General features: G+C 39.5%; 1 protein-coding gene across 3 annotated transcripts in view; it reads right to left on the bottom strand.

The window, feature by feature from the left end:
* Positions 1–462: 462 nt before the first annotated feature.
* cobl (cordon-bleu WH2 repeat protein) overlaps positions 463–20,092 on the bottom strand; it is a 223,868-nt gene continuing 204,238 nt past the window's right edge. For all 3 annotated transcript variants that reach the window (XM_052016260.1, XM_052016262.1, XM_052016261.1), the window contains 2 exons: positions 11,506–11,760; positions 463–1,419 (listed from right to left, as the gene is read on the bottom strand). In XM_052016260.1, coding sequence (XP_051872220.1) covers positions 1,330–1,419; positions 11,506–11,760 — 345 coding nt within the window. In that variant the 3' untranslated portion in view covers positions 463–1,329. The remainder of the gene's footprint in view (positions 1,420–11,505; positions 11,761–20,092) is intronic.

The raw sequence follows: 20,092 nt of genomic DNA, 5'->3' as shown, positions 1-20,092 counted from the left end.
GCAGCTCCCGTGGTCTGGCATGTTTTTAATCTGTAGTACAGACTATACCAGTAAACTAATTCTAACTACAATCTTAAATTGAAGTCATAGTTATACAGCACAGAAACAGGCTCTTTGGCCCAACTCGTCCATGCTAACCTGAGCTAGTCCCATTTGCCTGCATTTGGCCTATATCCCTCTAAACATTTTCTATACATATATCCGTCTAAATGTCTTTTAAATGTGCTAATTGTACCTGCCTCTACCACTTCCTCTAGCAGCTTGTTACACATACCTGACACCATCTGTGTGAAGTTGCCCCTTAAATCCCTTTTATGTCTCAAGGATGGATAATTTTCAGATGCTAGATGTGTCATTACTGTTTCCCAATTGGCATGGTAGTTGTGTCACACAACTAGATGAAGAACGACTTATGGCAATTTTATTTTATCAGATACAGAATATTAATGCAGTGCTGGATTTTTGCTTTACATATACTGTAGGTCTAACTTAAAACTTTATATTTCTAGTCTCTTTTACATAAAATTCTGTACTACTTAAGTAAATGTACATGTCACTAATCTTACCAAGTTTTAGCTATGGCACAAGTTGCATATAGTAATCCATATAAACATTGAACAGAAATAAGTTACATCTTTTTCTCTTCAGCAATTGTTAAATTGTAATCAGTGTTTCTCAAGTTTTCATTCAGCAATAGAAACATAGATACATATCTGTGAATCTGGTGGCAGGTACAAAAAGGGACCACATTATGCTCTAAAATTACAGAAAAATTTGCAATTAAATTGTCATTTTCCATGGTGGGGGGCTTGGAATACATATTCCAACTGACAATTTAGCGCAGTAAGTTTTCATTTTCTTTTTGTTAAATGCAAAAAGTTATTGTCAGTACAAGGTAAGAATGCCAAATATAATATTACAAAGTTTATTTTATTGTGTTGGATACTTGGTAATGCAGTACTTCATCTGCAGGATTTAGGAAAGAACATATTGTTGGCACTGTTGGTACAAACCTGTGTTCAAAAGTATTCTGAGAGCTTCTGATTTAAAATTATTTCAGGATATTTTACGTGAATGAGAAAAAATACCCTGTCACTTGCAAGGGCTCCTTAGCACACAATTAGCAATATACTAGTACAAGGTGGATTAAATGCTGAGTTTTGATAAACAGTTTAACTTAAAAAAAATGTTTATGTGCATTTGATGACATAAACAATAATGGGCCAGCTGAAGGATTTGTCAAAAATAATTGTGCAAACATTTGTTTCCTTCATTTCTTCTGTGACATCTAAGTATATTTACCACACTTTCACAATTACTTTCCGTTGTTCAGGACGAAATGGAAGGAGTCCAGCAGTTTGATATCTGTATAGAACTTGTTCTTCCATTGACTTGTATTGTATTTAAGGGAACAGAGACCTAAAATAGAAAGAAGCTTAAAAAATTAACAGTAACAAACAATTTATTTTTGCATTTAAGTGTAACAGGAGAGCTCACATTAGTAATGATATACACTGCACTGAATCCAGTTCACTGTCCAAACTTGCCAGCCACTGAGCTTTACTGCATGCACTTAAATGTTCTGGATACAGAAGGCCAGCAGCATGAAATGTCCACCTCCAGGAAGTGGAGCAGGCTCCGAACATCAAACAGTCTCACTGGTGGCTATTGAGCTCCCGACCATGGAATGTCCCACAATGCTCTGATAGCCTCTGTTAGAGGAATTTTAAAAATGGCTTGAATTAATTTATATAATTAAATTTTCAGAGGTGACCCCGTGAGTAGCTCAGGGTTCAGATGTAAACTTTTCATCTCCATGCACTGCCACTGCAATAGAGTGTCGAGTAGCGCAATGGAAGGTCATAAGAAGAACACCAGGTCTAGAGTGAAAGAGGACCTAATGGAAGTTAGCACTAGTAACAAAAAAATCTAAAGATTCATGGGATTGAATAGTGATAAATCCCCAGGATCTGATGATCTACATCCTAAGGTTTTGAAAGAGGTAGCTATGAAGACAGCATAAGTATTGGTTGTCATGTTCCAATATTTCCTTGATATTAGAACAGTTCTTACAGATTCAAAAGTAGAAAATAATAAAGTAATAAGCTAGAAATCTGGAAACTACACACCAGTTACCTGATATCATTAGTAGGGAAAATAATGGATTCTATGATGATGGAAGTGGTAACAGACTACTTGAAAAATAACAATAATATTGCACTGTCAACATGTAAGTATAAGAAGGAAATTATGTTTCATAAATCCATTTTGAGGTTGTAACTAGCATGGTAGTGTAGGTTAGCGTAACGCTATTACAGCACCAGCAACCTGGGTTCAATTCCGGCCACCATCTGTAAGGAGTTTGTACGTTTTTCCTGTGTCTGCGTAGGTTTCCTCCGGGTGCTACCGTTTCCTCCCACATTCCAAAAAATGTACAGGTTAGGAAGTTGTGGGCATGCTATGTTGGCGCCAAAAGTGTGGCGACACTTGCGGGCTGCCCCCAGAACACTCTAGGCAAAAGATGCATTTCACTGTGTTCCGATGTACATGTGACTAATAAAAATATCTTTTCTTATCTTATTAGATTTGGGAGAACCAGTGGATTTCATGTATTTGAATTTTCAGAAGGGCTTTGATTGGGTGCCATACAAAAGGTCCTTGAAGAAAATCAAAGCATATGGGATTTGAGATCATGTACTGACATAGAGTGGGATTGTTTAAAAGAAAGAAAACAGCAAGAACATATTTTTGATTTGGGTGGCTGTGACTAGTGGTGTGCTGCAGGGATTGGTAGGGTGAGGGACAGCTGTTCACAATCTGTATCAAAGATTTAGATCAAGGGATCAAGAGTGATATATCCAAGTTTGCTGGTAATGCACAGCTGGACAGCACTGTGGGTTGTGAGGAGGATATGGGGAAGCTTGAAGGGGATTTAGACAAAGTGGATGTGTGATAACATGGCAGATAGAATATAATGTGGAAAAATGCAATGTAGAAGACCAGAAAAGTACTTTTTTAAATGGTGAGAAATTTTAAAGGTTTAGAGGGATTTGGCTACCCTTGGACACAAATCACTTAAAGTTAACATGCAAGTACTGCATGCAATATATTTGCAGTTAATACAAGAGGATTTGAGGACAAGAATAGACATCTTACTGGAATTATATGGTCCCACACCTGAAATGTTGCATTCAGCTTTGGTCCCCCACCTAAGGAAGTATGTATTTGTGAGAGAGAGGGTGCATCTAAGGTTCATCAGCTTAATTCCTGAGATGTCGGTGGGCGGGGGCGGGGGGGGGGGGCGCGGTGGGAGGAGGGGGTTTTCCTTATTGGAGAGATGAAGCAGACCAGGAACAATTTATGTATAGGAAGATTATTGACCACACTATTGAGGCAAAGATTTAGGTGTGTGGATAGGTCAGGGAGGTCTCTACGGTGTATTCCATATTAACTTCACCTCATTGTTGTCGTACAATATAGCAATAAAGACACAACTGCAGCTGGACCAAGAAGAGCGACAGGAAGAATCATTCATTCTGGAGGAAGAAGCAGAAGGTGAATTAGCACAACGTGCTGCAACCAGAGAGATCATTAAAGCGGCATTGAAGAATTTGGGAGGTAAAATTAATCCTGGACAATGATACAGATTATTGTGCAACAACAGCTCAGCTCTCATACTGTGTGGCAAAACCACCATACTAAATGAGATTTAGCAGTTTTTATTTGAATACTCCTAAGGCACTGTGGGCCATTGCCAGCAGTTGCATGATGATAATTCACCACAAACTGCAGTCTCATGGCTCAGCATATTCATCTCTATCATTACCATTAAACCAGGGCCAACCCTGGTTCAACGAAGAATGTAGACAGGAATGCCACAGTTAACATCAGGAAAACTTAAAACTGAGGTGCCACCGTGGCAAAGCAAAAACATTGAAGAACGTGCACCTTAAAAAGAGAAAGCAGTGTGCCATAGAAGGAGATAAGTATCTCCTAAGCATTGGGCAGCACAGTGGCACAGTTAGCAGGTTTGCTGTTTCACAGCTCCAACATCCCAGGTTCATTCCCGAACTCCAGTGTTGTCTGTGTGGAGTTTGCACGTTCTCCCTGCTATTGCATTGTTTCCTCTGGGTGCTCAGGTTTCCTCCCATATCCCAAAGATGTGTAAAATGGTAGGTTAATTGGCCATTATAAATGCCCTCAGAGCATAGGTAAGTGAATGGGAATGAGGGGAAAATTAAAGTAGGATTTGTGTTAATGAGCATTTGATGGTCATTTTGAGCTACGTGACTCCTTGACTCTATGGATCATATTAAAACTGATAAGTGCTGCTACATTTGCAAACAGTAATGGAAAATTAAACAGCTAATGAGAGGAGACTTCAAGAAGCTTTCTTCCTCAACTATACTGAAGATATGCATGTGCACCAAATTCAAGGTTGAAGTATTTGCCAAGTGAATGATCCATCTGGGCCTTATTCTTAAATCCCCACTATCACAGAAACCAATTTTTAAGCAAATCAATTCACTCTATAGATAGCAAGAAGGGAATACAACAAAGACAATGGGACCAGACAATGACTACAGTATTGCTGAAGACCCATGTCTACAGCCAGCTAGGCCTCTAAGCATTATGTTTCAGCACAGCTACAACAAGAGCATCTATTGACAATGTCAAAAAGTACCAAGGGTTAATTTGTCCGCAACACCAACCAGGACCAATCCAATCTGTATTATTACTGCTACATTGATCATCATGATCAATGTAGCAGTAATAGTAGTGATGGAAGGAGTCAAGAACGTTGCTATCAAGTAGCCTGCTCACAATAGGCTTTGGCAGCACCACATTGTTCAAGATGTATTACTGCCATGGTCCAAACAAAAGGGGTGAATTGCAGAGGTGAGCTGTGAGTGACTTCCCGTGACATCAAAACATCTTTTGATCACATGGGGTACAAATGTTTCAAAGGGAAACTGGCCAGAATTTCATCCAGTAGAAAAGGAAGATGGTTGAGATTCTCAGAGGCTAATCATCTCAGCCATAGGGTATTACTGTAGGAATTCTTAGGGCAGTATTCTATAGCTAATCATCTCCAATTGCTTCACCATTGACCCTCCGTCCATGATAAGGTCAGTAGTAGTGATATTCCTTGATAATTTTACTATATGAATTTCTTTAATAATAATGAAGTAGCCCATGTCCGCATCTAAAGCTTGGGTTAATATTGGCAAGTTAATATTTGCACCGTGCAAATGGTATGCTGCAACTGTCTCCAACAAGAAGGTCTAACCACCTTATTCTTTTAATTCAATTGAAATATAAATCACCAAATCTTCCCCAGTCAACAGGTGGGGAAGGAAAGGTGGTTGCCATTGACCAGGAACTTGACTGGACTAGCCAGGTGAATATTGTACTACAAGAGGTGGCAGGTTGAGTGGCAAGTGACTTATTTCATAACTCTTCAAGGTCCTTCCACCACAGAGGATGCATGTTAGGCACGTGAAAGAATACTCTCCACTATTTTTTTGAAAAAGCAACTCCAACAACACATTGCTCTAGGACACAGCAGTCAACTTGACTGTCATTCCACATTCCACCCTCAACACACAATTCCTTCACCACCAGTGCACTGTGGCTGCAAGTTAACAAGCTGCACTTGATAGATACTACAAAGCTCCTTTCTCTCCCAAACCTGTGACCTTTATCTTCCAGAAGGACGAGAACAAGCAGCATGTGGGAACTCCACAACTTGCACGCTCCCCTCCAAATCATACATTTTCTGGACTTGAAAATAAATCTTTATTCCTTTATTGTTGCTGTATCAAAATCCTTGAATTCCCTATCGAAAGTACTGTGGTAATACCTTCATGAGACTGGAGTGGGCTCAAGATCACAGCTCACTTCCACCTCAAGGGCAAATAGGATTGGGCAACAAATACTGTCCTGTCAGCAATGCTTGCATCCTGCAAATAAACGTGAAACAAACCTCACCTTTCTTTCTACAGAGCTGGTGAATCTCCATTTAGGATTTCTTCTTTCCATTGCTGGAATAAAGAAATTTCTTTCTCATCCTCACCTCTTCCAACAAGACTTTCAAGATTCTTCAGGAAATATAAAGACTTGTTTCCTATTTATTTTATATTGCTGGTTGCTAACAGCTTGCTTGCTGTTTATTTTACATTTTGCAAGAGTTAAAACAACAATGTTATTAAATTGAATAAGATCTGTCCAAGGAGGTGCATTTGCACTTGAAATAGGCCTCTGAAGAATGATAAAAATTGTGTCCAAAAATGCAGATTTCATATTTCTCATCCCATGTCAAATCTAAAACATACCCCAGAAATTAAAATACATGGGCCTTATATCCAGGTCACTGAGTGCATTTTGCATTTGCAAAAACAAAGTTGAAAATCAACTCCTTAATGTCAGATGACTGCAGAAAGACATCTTGGCAAAAAATATTTATTTAATGCCAAAAGCTTCAAGGTCACATTGCAGTGATGCATTTCAATTCATATTGATAAATTGGTTAATAATAAGGTCCCAGGTGAGAAGAAACCAGCTATGTAAACCATACTCATCTAGTTATCAAACAAGTGATTCTATTAAACATCGACTGGAATTGTTGGGGTATTCTAGGAACAATCTTTTTCTGCTATTCACCTGAACTAAACATTAGAAAATATTAAAATACTGAAGTAAACTCAGTGTTTCATTGATGCCTCCTTGTAGGCCTTTTAATCAGAAAATGATTTTTTTCCACTGGCCTTGTATTGGTTTTGGTTTATTATTGTCACTTGTACCGAGGTACAGTGAAAAACTTGTCTTGCATATCGTTCATACAGATCAATTCACTACACAGTGCATTGAAGTAATACAGGGTAACAATAATAATAGAATTCAGGGTAAAGTGTCACAGCTACAGGGAAGCGCATTGCAAGAAGACAATTAGGTGCAAGGTCAAACAAGGTAGATTGTGAGGTCAAGAGTCCATCTCATTGTATAAGGGAACCGTTCAATAGTCTTACAACAGTGGGATAGAAGTTTTCCTTGAGCCTGTTGGTATGTGCCCTCAGGCTCCTGTATCTTCTGCCTGATGGAGAGGAGAGAAGAGAGAATGTGCTGGGTGTGTGGGGTCTTTGATTATGCTGGCTGCTTCACCAAGGCAGCTAGAGATACAGACAGAGTCCACAGAGGGGAGGCTGGTTTCCATGATGTGCTGGGCTGTGTCCACAGCTCTCTGCAGTTTCTTGCGGTCCTGGGCACAGCAGTTGCCAAACCAAGCCGTGATGCATCCAGATAGGATGCTTTCAATGATGCATCATTGTGGATCATTATGGTGCATCAATAAAAGTTGGTGAGTGTCAAAGGGAACATGCCGAATTTCTTTAGTCTCTTGAGGAAGTAGAGGTGCTGGTGAGCTTTCTTGGCTGTGGTGTCTACGTGGTTGGACCAGAACAGGCTATTGGTGATGTTCACTCCTAGGAACTTGAAGCTCTCAACCCTCTCAACCTCAGCACCACTGATGTAGACAGGTGCATGTACACTGCCCCCTCTCCTGAAGTCAATGACCAGCTCTTTTGTTTTACTGACATTGAGGGAAAGGTTGTTGTCATGACACCATGTCACGAAGCTCTCTATCTCCTTCCTGTGATCCGACTCATCATTATTTGATATATGGCCTACTACGGTGGTATCATCTGTAAACTTGTAGATGGAGTTAGAGCAGAATCTGGCCATGCAGTCATGAGTATATAGAGAGTATATCTCCTTTCCCATCAGGCAGAAGATACAGGAGCCTGAGGGCACATACCACCAGGCTCAAGGACAGCTTCTATCCCACTGTGATAAGACTATTGAATAGTTCCCTTGTTCGATGAGATGGACTCTTGACCTCACAATCTACCTTGTTTGACCTTACACCTTATTGTCTACCTGCAATGCACTTCGCTGTAGCTGTGACACTTTACTCTGTATTCTGTTATTGTTTTAACACTGTACTACCTCAATGCTCTGTACGAATGGTATGCAAGTCAAGTTTTTCCACTGTACCTCGGTACTAGTGCCAATAATAAACCAATACCAAAGTAGGGTGCTTCCTTCTTTCAGAAGGATTTCAGACCCAAATATTAAACAACATTTAAAAAGGATTGCTATCTACTTACAGATAGATAAGTTCCCATACTGGCAGAGCCCTTCTACAGGTGATCTTATGACTAAGCTATTTAAAAGGAAATTTAAGTAGGACTATGGCACAAGCAACTACTGCCCACAAGTGTTAAAATTAAGGTGAGAATGCCATCACATTTAGATTTGCCATAAAATTCAGAAGTAAGTACTGGACAGATCTATTTCTCTTTCAAATTACTGGTAAAAGATGCAGTATAATTCACTGAATTTCAAAACAGAGATTGAAATCTGAATCGTGTGAAAAGGCACAATGATGAGAGTGGGTGGAAGTTCTTCAGGATTCAAATGTATTATGGGATAGAAGCAAAACAGTGTTTTGAGTGGAAAAGCAAAGATATTCTTCTCAGGAGAATTTGTCTTGAAATGGCAAACAGCTTTATAGATCAGTCTTCACTACTTTTTTCGCCTCCTTAAGACTGCTAAGAGCTGCAGTTCCTCCAAGCAAACGTCTTCATACAGGAAATGTGCAAGATTCAGCAAATGATTTTTTTTTAAAAAAAGACTTTGATCAGCTGGCACTGCATGCAGCATCTTCATGTCCTTTCCATGCACCATAAGCATTGCTTCAGTATTTCAATTGTCACTTTAGGTTGGCCTGGCCATATTTGCACTTGTGCATATGTGGAGGCTGAATAGAACAATTAATTCAGAAATCACTGAGAATCCTTCATACTCCATGGATCAGCCCTTCACTAATTTTGAATTCAAGCACATAGAAAGGGAAAACTGATGTAAAATAACCATTTGAGTGCTGCCTTGAAATCTACTTGTGGCTTGCATGATCAGAATACATCATATGTATATATTGTGCACACATTCCACAAAAACAAAGTAGAAACCCTTTTGATTCATGCAAGAAGATTCATTAGGGTTGGGCAATAAATATTGGCTTTGATTGTAACTCCTGAATATCAAATGTTTCTCCATTTTGAGTGTTTATGGGCCTGAGATTCCTAGGACTTAGTGGGGATATTGCATTTTTTCAACATATTTAACATTCTTAGTCTTTCCACTCTCTGCCTGGTAATTTCTTCCCAAATACAAGTTTGAAATAGAGGGTCTTTTTTGGAATCGTGTATGGGATGTGCAAACATAGCTTGCCTTATGTAAGTAGGACTGGGGATGTTGGCCATGCAGATCATACTGAGGTTAACCATCCAGTGGATTTGGAATGCTTTTTCAGAGACAGCTTTGGTAGTATCTTTCCAATATCTTGAATTAGTCATCATTGACTTCGAGCATGGCCTCCAGATATGTGCATACCAAGCATTGTCTGCATACTCCAAGTCAACCACTGTGGTCAGGGCGATCTTGGTTTAGGAGTGTATTTTCTGTAGTCAGAAGAGTTTCCCATTAGTTCTCAAGATTAATTCCACCCCCACAGGACATTTGTTGGAGGAGAGACAACATTGCAAGATGTATCAGAAAAAATGTTGGGGCTATGATGCAGCCTTGTTCGATACCAGTCTGTTGTAGATCTGTTGGTTAGGATCATGACTTGCATATTATCATAAAGCAAATGTAAGATGGAGATGGATTTCTGTCATCAGGCGAATGTAAAGAATACTTAACAGTCTGCCTGATGATGTAGTTAATAACCAGCGAAGTCAAGAAAGGCCACATATATGGTTATTGCTCCTCCCTGCATTTCTCTTGAAGTTGTTGCTCAGGGACGATCATGTCCACAATGACTCTAGATGGATAAAATCCATGGTGCAATTTAGAGTGCAGCATTTTGCCTACTGGAGGTGGTAGAGGAGAATCCTGGTGATGATTTTCCCTGCGACTGACAGTAGCAAGATCTCTGCAGCTACCAAGTGGAGAAAAAGCTTTCAGGATGGCATTCAGATCTCTGAGCCCACGTATTGGAAAACATCCCCCAACATAACCTGCAGTAGGAGGTCACCACTTCTCAAACTACCCATCTGCCCTGTCATTATGCAAATTCTGGCCACTGTGGAAGACTCTGCATTTTCCACATTGGCCATGGAACCTGAGTAGCAACAAATGATTCTCAATCTTGAAGGACCAAAGACATGAAATGAAGATCAAAATCATCACTCTCAGCTAAACCATGGATATTATCAATTACCTACTATTCTGAAAAGCCTGATCCTTGCTTCTAAAGGAGACTAGATGTATTTGTTAGTTCTTCAGAACAAGACATCAGCAACCTATTTTATGCATGAATGCTAACAAATATGCAGACAGACTGATAGCTGTGAGTTACCTCAGTACTTCTGTGGATGATGTGTGGTAAAAACATTTAACGTAATAGTTCTTTTGATTGCCAATGACACACCATGTCTATTTAATGGTGTGGTTGGAGGTTGGAAAGCATTCATCACGAACATAGCAGGGGCTTTCTTGCAGTTAGCTGACCTGAAGACTTTACAAGCCACAAGCTATAATTGGCACAAGTGCAGTTCTGACATCATGTCAAAATACTGCCAAATTAAGCTTGTGACCTGAAAAGTTCAAGGTCAGGTGCGCGTCATGTTGGCCCAAGGTTGCATACACACATAGTTTAGGGTGATTTGAGGATGGATCTGCAATAGCCTTGCGATCTCTCCAAAGCTCTCTTGTCCAGATAGTTTTATAAGTGATCTGAGGATTTCAAATCAAATCTGCAAAGATTTCAGACATGAATATATCAGGTGAGTGCCAGCATGACTTGCAGTGCCCACCTGTACAAAAGCCAGTGGCCATCCATGGGTTTTAGGCTATAAGGTTTGCTACCTACTCCTGTTTGCAGAACCCTTAGCCATGACTGTATCAGATTCCAGGGTAAATAAGCTGCTCTGTCTTACAATCTAACCCACTCTATGGCAGCCAGTACAATCACTCAACACACAAATGTACTATACTAGGCTACCTTTAAGGATCAGGAAAGATAACTTCTAGCCATGGAGTAAACCATATGTGGTTCTGGCTACTGAATGTATTTTACTTTGGACTGAATGAACCAAAGCAAAAAGTCCTGAGGCTGGTTCTCCTCCATCTAATTGGAGGGTTCACATTTGTTGGGCTAATGAGACCCATAGAATTTCAGCCCCAAAAATTTTTTTATGGAAGCTTACTTCTCCATTTAATTCAGCCTTGCTTGTACATAATCTACTGGATAGAAGTTAGAAACAACCTGCTTTATGTCCTCCAGCAAGTATGCCTGATATTGGCTCCTGAAGAATAGATGAAAGGTAAGTAGTTCACCATCATAGCATAAAGAGTTAATTAAACAAAGGGGAGAAAAAATGGAAAGAGACCTGACCTTTTCATTTAAAAATTAAACAGAATGTATGCATTAAAAATTCATACCTTTCTTAGACGTGCTGCACCAGTTCCAGACTGAATTGCTTTCAATAATGCAGTTCGTGCATCTTCTTGATTAGCAATAGATTTGGTTGAAAACTTTCCAGTTTTTGTAAAATCAGAGGGTGGTGGTGGTGGTGGTGGTGGTGGAGAAGGAGGAGATTGCATTTCTGGTTGTCTTGTTTGAAAATATTCTCTTGTTGAAGAAGAAGATGCAACATTTTTTGGGTCCTGTATTTCTTTAGAAGCTGTGGAAGTTGTCTGTCAAAATGGTAAATATTGTTTTTAACCAAAAATATGAATTATATGAAAAATTGCAACAATTCATTGCAAGTAATGCAAGTAAAACTAGTGCATTTATAAATGACTTCTTCATACCAAAATACCAATTATTTAAACTTTATAACAAGTCTTGATAACCAACTTTAAAGGTGTGGTGTTCTCATTTAAACTTAGTGATAAATGACTATTGTTACATTTGGATTAGGAGCAACAGTGCCATTAAACAAGATCATAGCTGATCTGTCTGTAACTTCAATTCTGCAACTTCTGCATTCCCATCTAACCATTGTAACTTTTTCTTACTTTTGTTAACAAGAAATATTGATTTCTGCCTTAAATGTACTAAAAAATTTTTCCCCAAAGAGTGATAGAAGCAGAGTTCCAAAGAATCATGATGCTCAGAGAAAAAATTGCACCTCATCCCTATCTTAAATCGGCAACATTTTATTTTTAAACAGTGACATCCAGTTTGAAATTTTCTTACAGGAGAAAACATCCTCTCCACATCTACCCCATCAGGACCCCTCAGGATCTCATCTTTCATTTAAGTACCTTCTCACTCTTCTAAACTCCAAGAAATATAAGCCTAGCCAATCCATCCCTTTGAAAGTATTTAGAAAAAAAATTACTCTATTCCTTATGTTATTGGCTCAGCTACCTTCTTTTGGAGCGTAGTCTGACAGAAACAAGTTAAGCAAACTGGGGAAAAACTTGCACAGTAAGTGGTAGGGTGCAGGTACATAGTTCCTTGAAAGTGGCAACACGGGTCGACAGGGAAGTGAAGAAGGCATTTAGCGCGCTTGCCTTTATTGGTCATGATATTGAGTAAAGAGGATGTCGTGTTACAGTTATGCAAGATGTTGGTCAGGCCACATTTGGAATACTGCATATGGTTCTGTCTGTTCTGCTATAGGAAAGATGTAATTAATCTGGAAAGGATACAAAAAAGATTTACGAGCACGTTACCAGGACTAGAAAGTTCAAGTTACAAGGAGAGGCTGGACAGGCTATAACTTTTTTCCCTGGAACATAAAAAGCTGAGGGGTGACCTTGCAGAAGTTTATAAAATCATGAGGGGCTTAGGGAAGTTGAATAGCCACAGTCTTCAGTCTTTTCCCCAGTGTAGTCCAAAACTAGAGGGCATAGGTTTAAATTGAGGGGAAAGGTTTAAAAGGGATCTGAGAGGTGACTCTTCTCTCCCCTCCCCCCCACAACCCCCCCCACCCCACCTCTCAGAGTGTGGTGTGTTTATGGAATGAGCTATCAGATTAAGTGGTAGAGGTGGGTACAATTACAAAATTTAAAAGACATCTAAATATGTACATGGATAGGAAAGGTTTAGAATGATATGGGCCAAACACAGGCAAATGGGACAAGCTCAGATAGGCAACTTGGTTGGTTATGACTCTGTGGGCTACTTTATATCAGAAAGAGTAAAAACAATCAAGAAAGTGAATTGAATCCTACATTAAAATCTTGGAGCTTAGACCATACTATTTAACAGTGAAGGAGAAAAATTAAAAATAATTCCTATGCACGGTAACCTTATTGTGTTTTAAAAGGTTAACAACATCTCCATGACTCACTATCAACAAACTGAAAAAAACTGACAGCTCTTTTCCACTCAAAATTTGAGAAATGATTGATCATCAGTAATACATTCAGCTATTTTTCATCTGGATAGTTAAAATTTGGGCTCTCTTTGCACCATCAGCTTTCTTTGAAATCATTGTTAATTTTTTTTCTAGCTTTGTTACTTATATCCTTCAGTAGTCACACTCATCTCATGTGGCTCCATACATCAGGATCTCGCCCATCTCATATGGCTCCACACATAGACTCTCTCTTTGATCTTTAACAGGTCCTATTCTCTCCCAAGTTATTCTTATTCTCTCCCTACCTGTAGAAACTCTTTGGATAGTCAAAGTAACTTTTCACCCCTTGCTTATCAAGAATCCATGTCTGCCTTAAATATACCCAAAGATTCTGCTTCCAACACCATTAGAAGAGATCCACAACCCTCTGAGAGAAAATAATTAGCCTCATCTCTATCTCAAATGGCCAGCCCTTTATTTTTAAACTGCGGCTGTTTGTTCTCACTTCCACAAGAGAAGCATTCGTTGTACAGCACAGAAACATTCATTATACAGCACCAGACAGTTGAGTCTGCACCAGCAATCAAGCACCTATTTATAATAATCCTACATTAATCCTATATTATTTGCCCCACATTCCCCTGAACTCCCCCCAGATTCTACCACTACTTACACACTGTAGTAAATTTACAGTGACTAGTTAACCTATCAACTCACAGGTCTTTGGGATGTGGGAGGAAAGCAGACTTCATTCAGGAAACAAACATGGGCACAGGAGCAATGTGCAAACTTCACTCAATCCAGATCTTTAATGCTGTCCGTATCAGAATCGCTAGACCTGCGAAGCAGCAGCTCTACTAGCTGAGGCACTGTGTTCTCTCCACATCCATCCTGCCAAGATTTCTTAGGATCTTACATGTTTCAATTATTCTCACTTTTCTAAACTCCAGAGGATACATGCCAAGCCTGCCCAACCCTTCCTCTTAACTCAACCCTCCCATTTCCAGCTTTTGTTCAGTAAATCTTCTCTGAACTGCTATCAATACTTCCTCATTCTTCCTGAAATGAGATCACCAATACTGGACACACTGCTCCAGATGTGGCCTTTTATAACTGATGTATATCTAGCCACCCCCTATATTTGTATTCAATTCCCCTGGAAATAAATGATAACCTTCTTTCCTAATTACTTGTAATACCTCCATACAAGCTTTTTGCAAATCAGGCACTTGGACACAGATTCCTCAGCACCTCATTGCACTGCAATCTCTTATCATTTAGATTACATACTTTTTCTTTATTTTTCCTGCCAAAATGGGCAATTTCATATTTTCTCACATCATATTCCATTTGCTAGATCCTTGCTCACTCACACAGTCCATCTGAATTCCTTTGTCTGCTTCACTACTTAATTTCTTGCTATCTTTGTGTTATCAACAAATTTAGCAATTAGCTTTGGGGCCTTGTTACATAGCATGTAAAAAATATGGGGACCATAGATTGTAAAAAGTTGAGGCCCTGGCACAGAATATCAAACTTGTCTGTTGACAGCAGAGACCATTTAATTTCTGTCTGTTTCAAATGTCCAGACAAGGAAAGAGTTCATGACATAGGGGACAATATATTAGTGTGGATATACAATGGGCTGATTATCAGAAAACAGAGTCAGAATGAATGGAAATCTGAAATAAAAACAAAACGTTCTGGAAACACTCAACTGGTTGGGCAGCATCTGAAGAAAGAGAAACAGTTAACATTTTCAATTCTGGGACCATTCATCAGAACTGGGCGTATAACTCATTAGCAGTATCAGAGAGAGAGAAGACTGCCTGCCTAAAATAAAGTGGACAATACATTCAGCAAATTGGGACTTAATTGGAACTTCATTTTGTTGGCAGATTGAATGTATTTCATTTCATTCTGAGGTCTTTATCTTCAAGTACCCTTTTCCTCAATTGACCAAAGGCTATGCTGGTGTATTAGGCATTATTTTTGTTCCAACCTACTTACTGCACTCTTCATTTTAATTTTCGATTTAATCTACTTATAAGCAAGTTCTGTTCATAGTCTAACCGAGATCTTGTAACACACTTCAACGGAAAAATGAACAAGCAGATAAACTATTTTGTTGCAAAAAAACACAAACATGGCCGAATATGTTTGGTCTTGTTCATACTCAGATGAAGACTGATCACTTTTCAATTTCAACAGATGAGGACTAAATTTATTAAAAAATGGTTTAGCATTCAAATTCTGGTTTTAAACATTAAATTTACAGGTGGAGGCCTGTGTTAAAAAGGTGGGATGTTTCTGCACAAATGCTCCTCCCATATCTTAAATCTCACATGGGTTTATATTTATAATCCATACATATAATGCAAAATTAAGCATTCAAACTGACAACAAAACTAATTGAACTTCCAGTTTGCTGAATGTATTGGCCACATTATTTTAATCAGGTTTTCTTCTCTCTCTCAGATACTGCTAATGAAACACTTCTTGGGTCTTCATTGTTTATTATTAAAATTCATCAAAGTTCCGCCCTGCCACTTAACCCCAAATATTGCTCTTTTTAACAGGTGTATATACACACTATCTCCCAGTAGCAGAATAGGGTGTATTTTCTTTTAAGATATAGCTTTATGATTACATTTTAGGTTCAGTTTTCAGTTCAGATATCTGGCAATAGTTCTTTGAATTGCCTTAGGCATTTTACCTCATTAAAGATATTATGTAAATACAAGTGGACGTTGTTGCTATTTGTTCGGTACCTCATCTGAGGAGGCAAGAATACCCCTTTCTTTACCATTGCATTAAAGAGTGGTATGCAAGTTGATGATTTTTTGATTTCAGGTACTTAAATCTTGTACATCTGCACCTTAAATGATGGAAAAAGACCTGATGACGCAGCTGGGAAAACTGATTCAGAAGGCCTTGGAAGGTATTGTCAACCTTCATGAGAAATGGATAGGTAGCTGGCTTGGGAGCAGATAGTCAACTGAATTAATGCTTTGCAAGGGATCTTGTATCTTGGTTGTAGGTGAGAAAGAAGTTGTCGGAGAAGCAATAAACTTCAAGTTAAGGTAAACACAGTCTTCCTGATCAAAGATACTCATGTCAAAGTCAAATTTATTGTCATATGCACATGTACGTACAGGCACAATGAAAAACTTACTTGCAGCAGTATCACACACGTACCATCATATAAGCAGCATTCACAAGAAAAACATTAAATTACACACAATTTTTACAGGAAAGAACACAATTAGAACAAAAACATCAACGTTTATTTTAGTGCAAAGTGATCAAAGTATTGCTAAACTGTAGTAATTATGGTTTTGCAGGTTGGTTCAAGAACTGAATGGTTGAAGGGAAGTAGCTGTTCTTGAACCTGGTGGTGCGGGACTTCAGGCTTCTGTACCTCCTGCCCGATGGTAGCTGCGAAAAGATAACATGGCTTGGATGGTGGGGATCTACCTTCTTGAGGCAGCGGCTCCTGTAGGTACTACCAATGGTGAAGATGGATGTACCTGTGATGTATTTGCTGAGTCCACTACTCTCTGCAGCTTCTTACATTCCTGTGCATTTGAACTGCCGTACCAGACCATGATACAACCAGTCAGGATACTTTGAACAGTACATCTGTAGAAGTTTGTTAGAGTGTTTGGTGATAAGCCGAACCTCCTTAACCACCTCGGAGAGTAAAGATGCTGGACGCTTTCCTTATGATTGCATCTATGTGCTGGGCCCAGGAGAGATCATCCAATATGTTAACGTCCAGGAATTTAAAGCTGCTGACTCCCTCCACTGCCAATCCCCCAATGTAGACTGGTGCATGTTCGCCCTCCTTCCCCTTCCTAAAGTCAACAATTAGCTCTTTAGCTTTGATGACGTTGAGCGAGAGGTTGTTGTTGTAGCACCAACCAGGTGTCCTCTCTCGTTCTGGTAAGCTGACTCATCGCCACCTGTGATTCATCCAACAACAGTAGTGTCGTCAGTGAATTTGAAGATGGCATTGGAGCTGTGCTTAGCCACAGTCATGTGTATAGAGAGTAGAGCACCTCAAATAGAGGTGCACCTGTGTTGATGATCAGTGAGGAGGAGATGTTGTTACCAATCCTCACTGATTAAGGTCTGCTGATGAGGAAGTCGAGTATCCAGTCGCAAAGGGAGATACAGAGGCCCAGGTCTTGAAGCTTGACGATGAGTTTGGATAGGATAATTGTGTTGAGCGCTGAGCTGTAGTCAATGAACAGCAGCCTGATGTACAAGTTCCTGTTGTCCAGATGGTCCAAAGCAGACTAAAGAGCCAGAGAAATAGCATCTGATGTTGACCTATTGTGGTGGTAGGCAAATGGAGCAGATCCAGGTCACCTCTGAGGCAGGACTTGATTCATGCCATAACTAACCTCTAAAAGCACTTCATTAAGGTTGATGTAAACGCTACCGGACAGTCGTCATTGAGGAAGGTCACCAAGCTCTTCTTGGGCATTGGCATAATAGATGCTTTTTTGAGGCAGGTGGGAACCTCAGAAGCGAGAGGTTGAATATGTCCATAAATACTCTAAGCCAGTTGGTCTGCACAGATCTTTAGTACACAGCCAGGTACGCCATCTGGACTGAACACCTTTCATGGATTCACCCTCTTGCAGGATGCCCGGATGTTGGCCTCAGAGACTGAAATTACGGGTCATCCATAGTTGTGGGGGTTTGTGTGTATGTGTCATAGTTCCTTCTGTCAAAGCCTGCAAAAAAGGCACTGAGCTTATCTGGGAGTGATGGGTTGTTGCCACTTATGCTACCCGATCTTGCCTTGTAGGAAGTTATACTGTGCATGAAAACCTGAGATACTGCAGTCTACTGATTTACATCATTTATCAGAATTCCAGCAAGGCTTACTGTGTGCTGAGAGTGAAACAGCCTGCAGTACTGGATGTGAGCACCAGCAAAAAAGTAGAAAGACTTCCATTAATGTGGTATCCTTCATAACCTCATGCTGCAGTGATCAGAACTATTCTCAATATATTAACTGTGACCTAACTTGTGTTTCACTGGCTTTCAGGATCACTTTAGTGTTCCCACTTTCTGTGCCTCATCTAATGAGACAATTCTTCCTCATTTTTTTCTTAACCACCTTATTTACCACTTCTGCTGCTTCCAAGGATCTTTTGACATGCATTCTGAGATCCCTTTGTTTCTCTGTATTCCTCAGTATATCACCACTGGGCAGGATCATGATCAATGTGGCTTGCTTCCCGCTCTAGTTCTGAAGCCACATTTTTGCAGAGTCATGGGCCCAATTGAGTTTGAGTCTTCACTCCCGAGGCCATCCCATGAAGCAGAGCAATCCAAGAGTGGCAACTAGGACCCTAGTGGCAGTCTCCGAGACCCTGCCTTTGATCTCCCCTGATGGCTTATCAGCCGCTTCCTGATGTCAAAGACCATCAACAACTTTTAAGTGTCTTCCCCTTCTACAAATAATAAACCAATTCCACATAACTGAAATCTCTCATTCCCACACCATACTGCTAGAACTTTTCTGCATCCTCTCAGGACTTTCTCATATTTCCAATCATGGTGTGGCAAAAACTGGGAGCAACTGACGCAGTATTGTCATAGAGATCCAAAATAATTTTCTTAATTTTGTACCCTTTATCTTTATAAATACAGCCCAGGATCCCAAATGTTTTTGAATAACTTGCTCAACTTTTTCTGCCACTTCATTGTTTTGTGCACACATACACCTTGGTCTCTCTGTTCTTGCACTCCTGCATTCTTAATTTAAAATTGTTTTCCTTATTCTTCCTACCAAAATGGATCACATTGCACTTCTTGAGATTAAATTTTATCAGCCAGTCTTTATCCTCTTGATATCCATTACAATCCTTCAAGCAATTCGCCGCACTTCCAAGTTTTGTGCCATCATATTTTGAAATTGTGCAAATCCCCCCAAGTGCAGGCCACTTATATCAATAAAAGCAGTGGTGTAATAATCATAAGCACAACAGTAATCACTATTCATCAACACTATGACAACATAAGATAACTCCATCAAGTTAGTTTAGCCTGATTTCTCTTCATCAAATTCATGTTGGCTTCCTGAGAGAAATTGTACATTGAAGTCCTATCTTAAATACCCAAACTGTAGCCTGCACAAGGCCCATATCCCTCTATTCCCTGCCTTTTCATGTGTCTGTCTGTATCTACTTAAGCATTACTATTGTATCTGATTCTACCAATTCCCCTGACAGCATTGTAAACTGTGAAAGGGATAATGCAGGAAAGTATGCATGTTTCCAAATTATTAAGTATTAGCTAATACTGATGAGCACCTGTCACTAGATTTGCAAAACATCAAGACAATCAATTTGACATAACAAAAGGAGGAAAAACAGTGCAAATCATTCCACTTGTCCTGCAACGGGCTTTGATCCCACAGTCTTCAGACTCAGAGGTGAGAATGACAAGTTATCCACAATTTTATTTTAACTTTTTTTCAGCTTCTGGTCTTACTTCTGGTTTTGAATATTGAACTTCTTATGTTTCTTTCAATTTTGAATTTTATTGAAGATACTCAGCTGTCTCCAGCTCTTACATATTTTTATTTTTTTGGTTAATCTCGTCCTCATTTCTATACTTGTCTTTTCCTTTTTCCATTTTGTTGAAAGTGCCATCACCTTTCACAACCTAAATAATATTCCATGTTACAATGCTTT

The sequence above is a fragment of the Pristis pectinata genome, chromosome 5 (assembly GCF_009764475.1).
Source record: "Pristis pectinata isolate sPriPec2 chromosome 5, sPriPec2.1.pri, whole genome shotgun sequence".
Taxonomy (NCBI): Eukaryota; Metazoa; Chordata; class Chondrichthyes; order Rhinopristiformes; family Pristidae; genus Pristis; species Pristis pectinata.
This window is presented reverse-complemented; position numbering and strand designations above follow the sequence as displayed.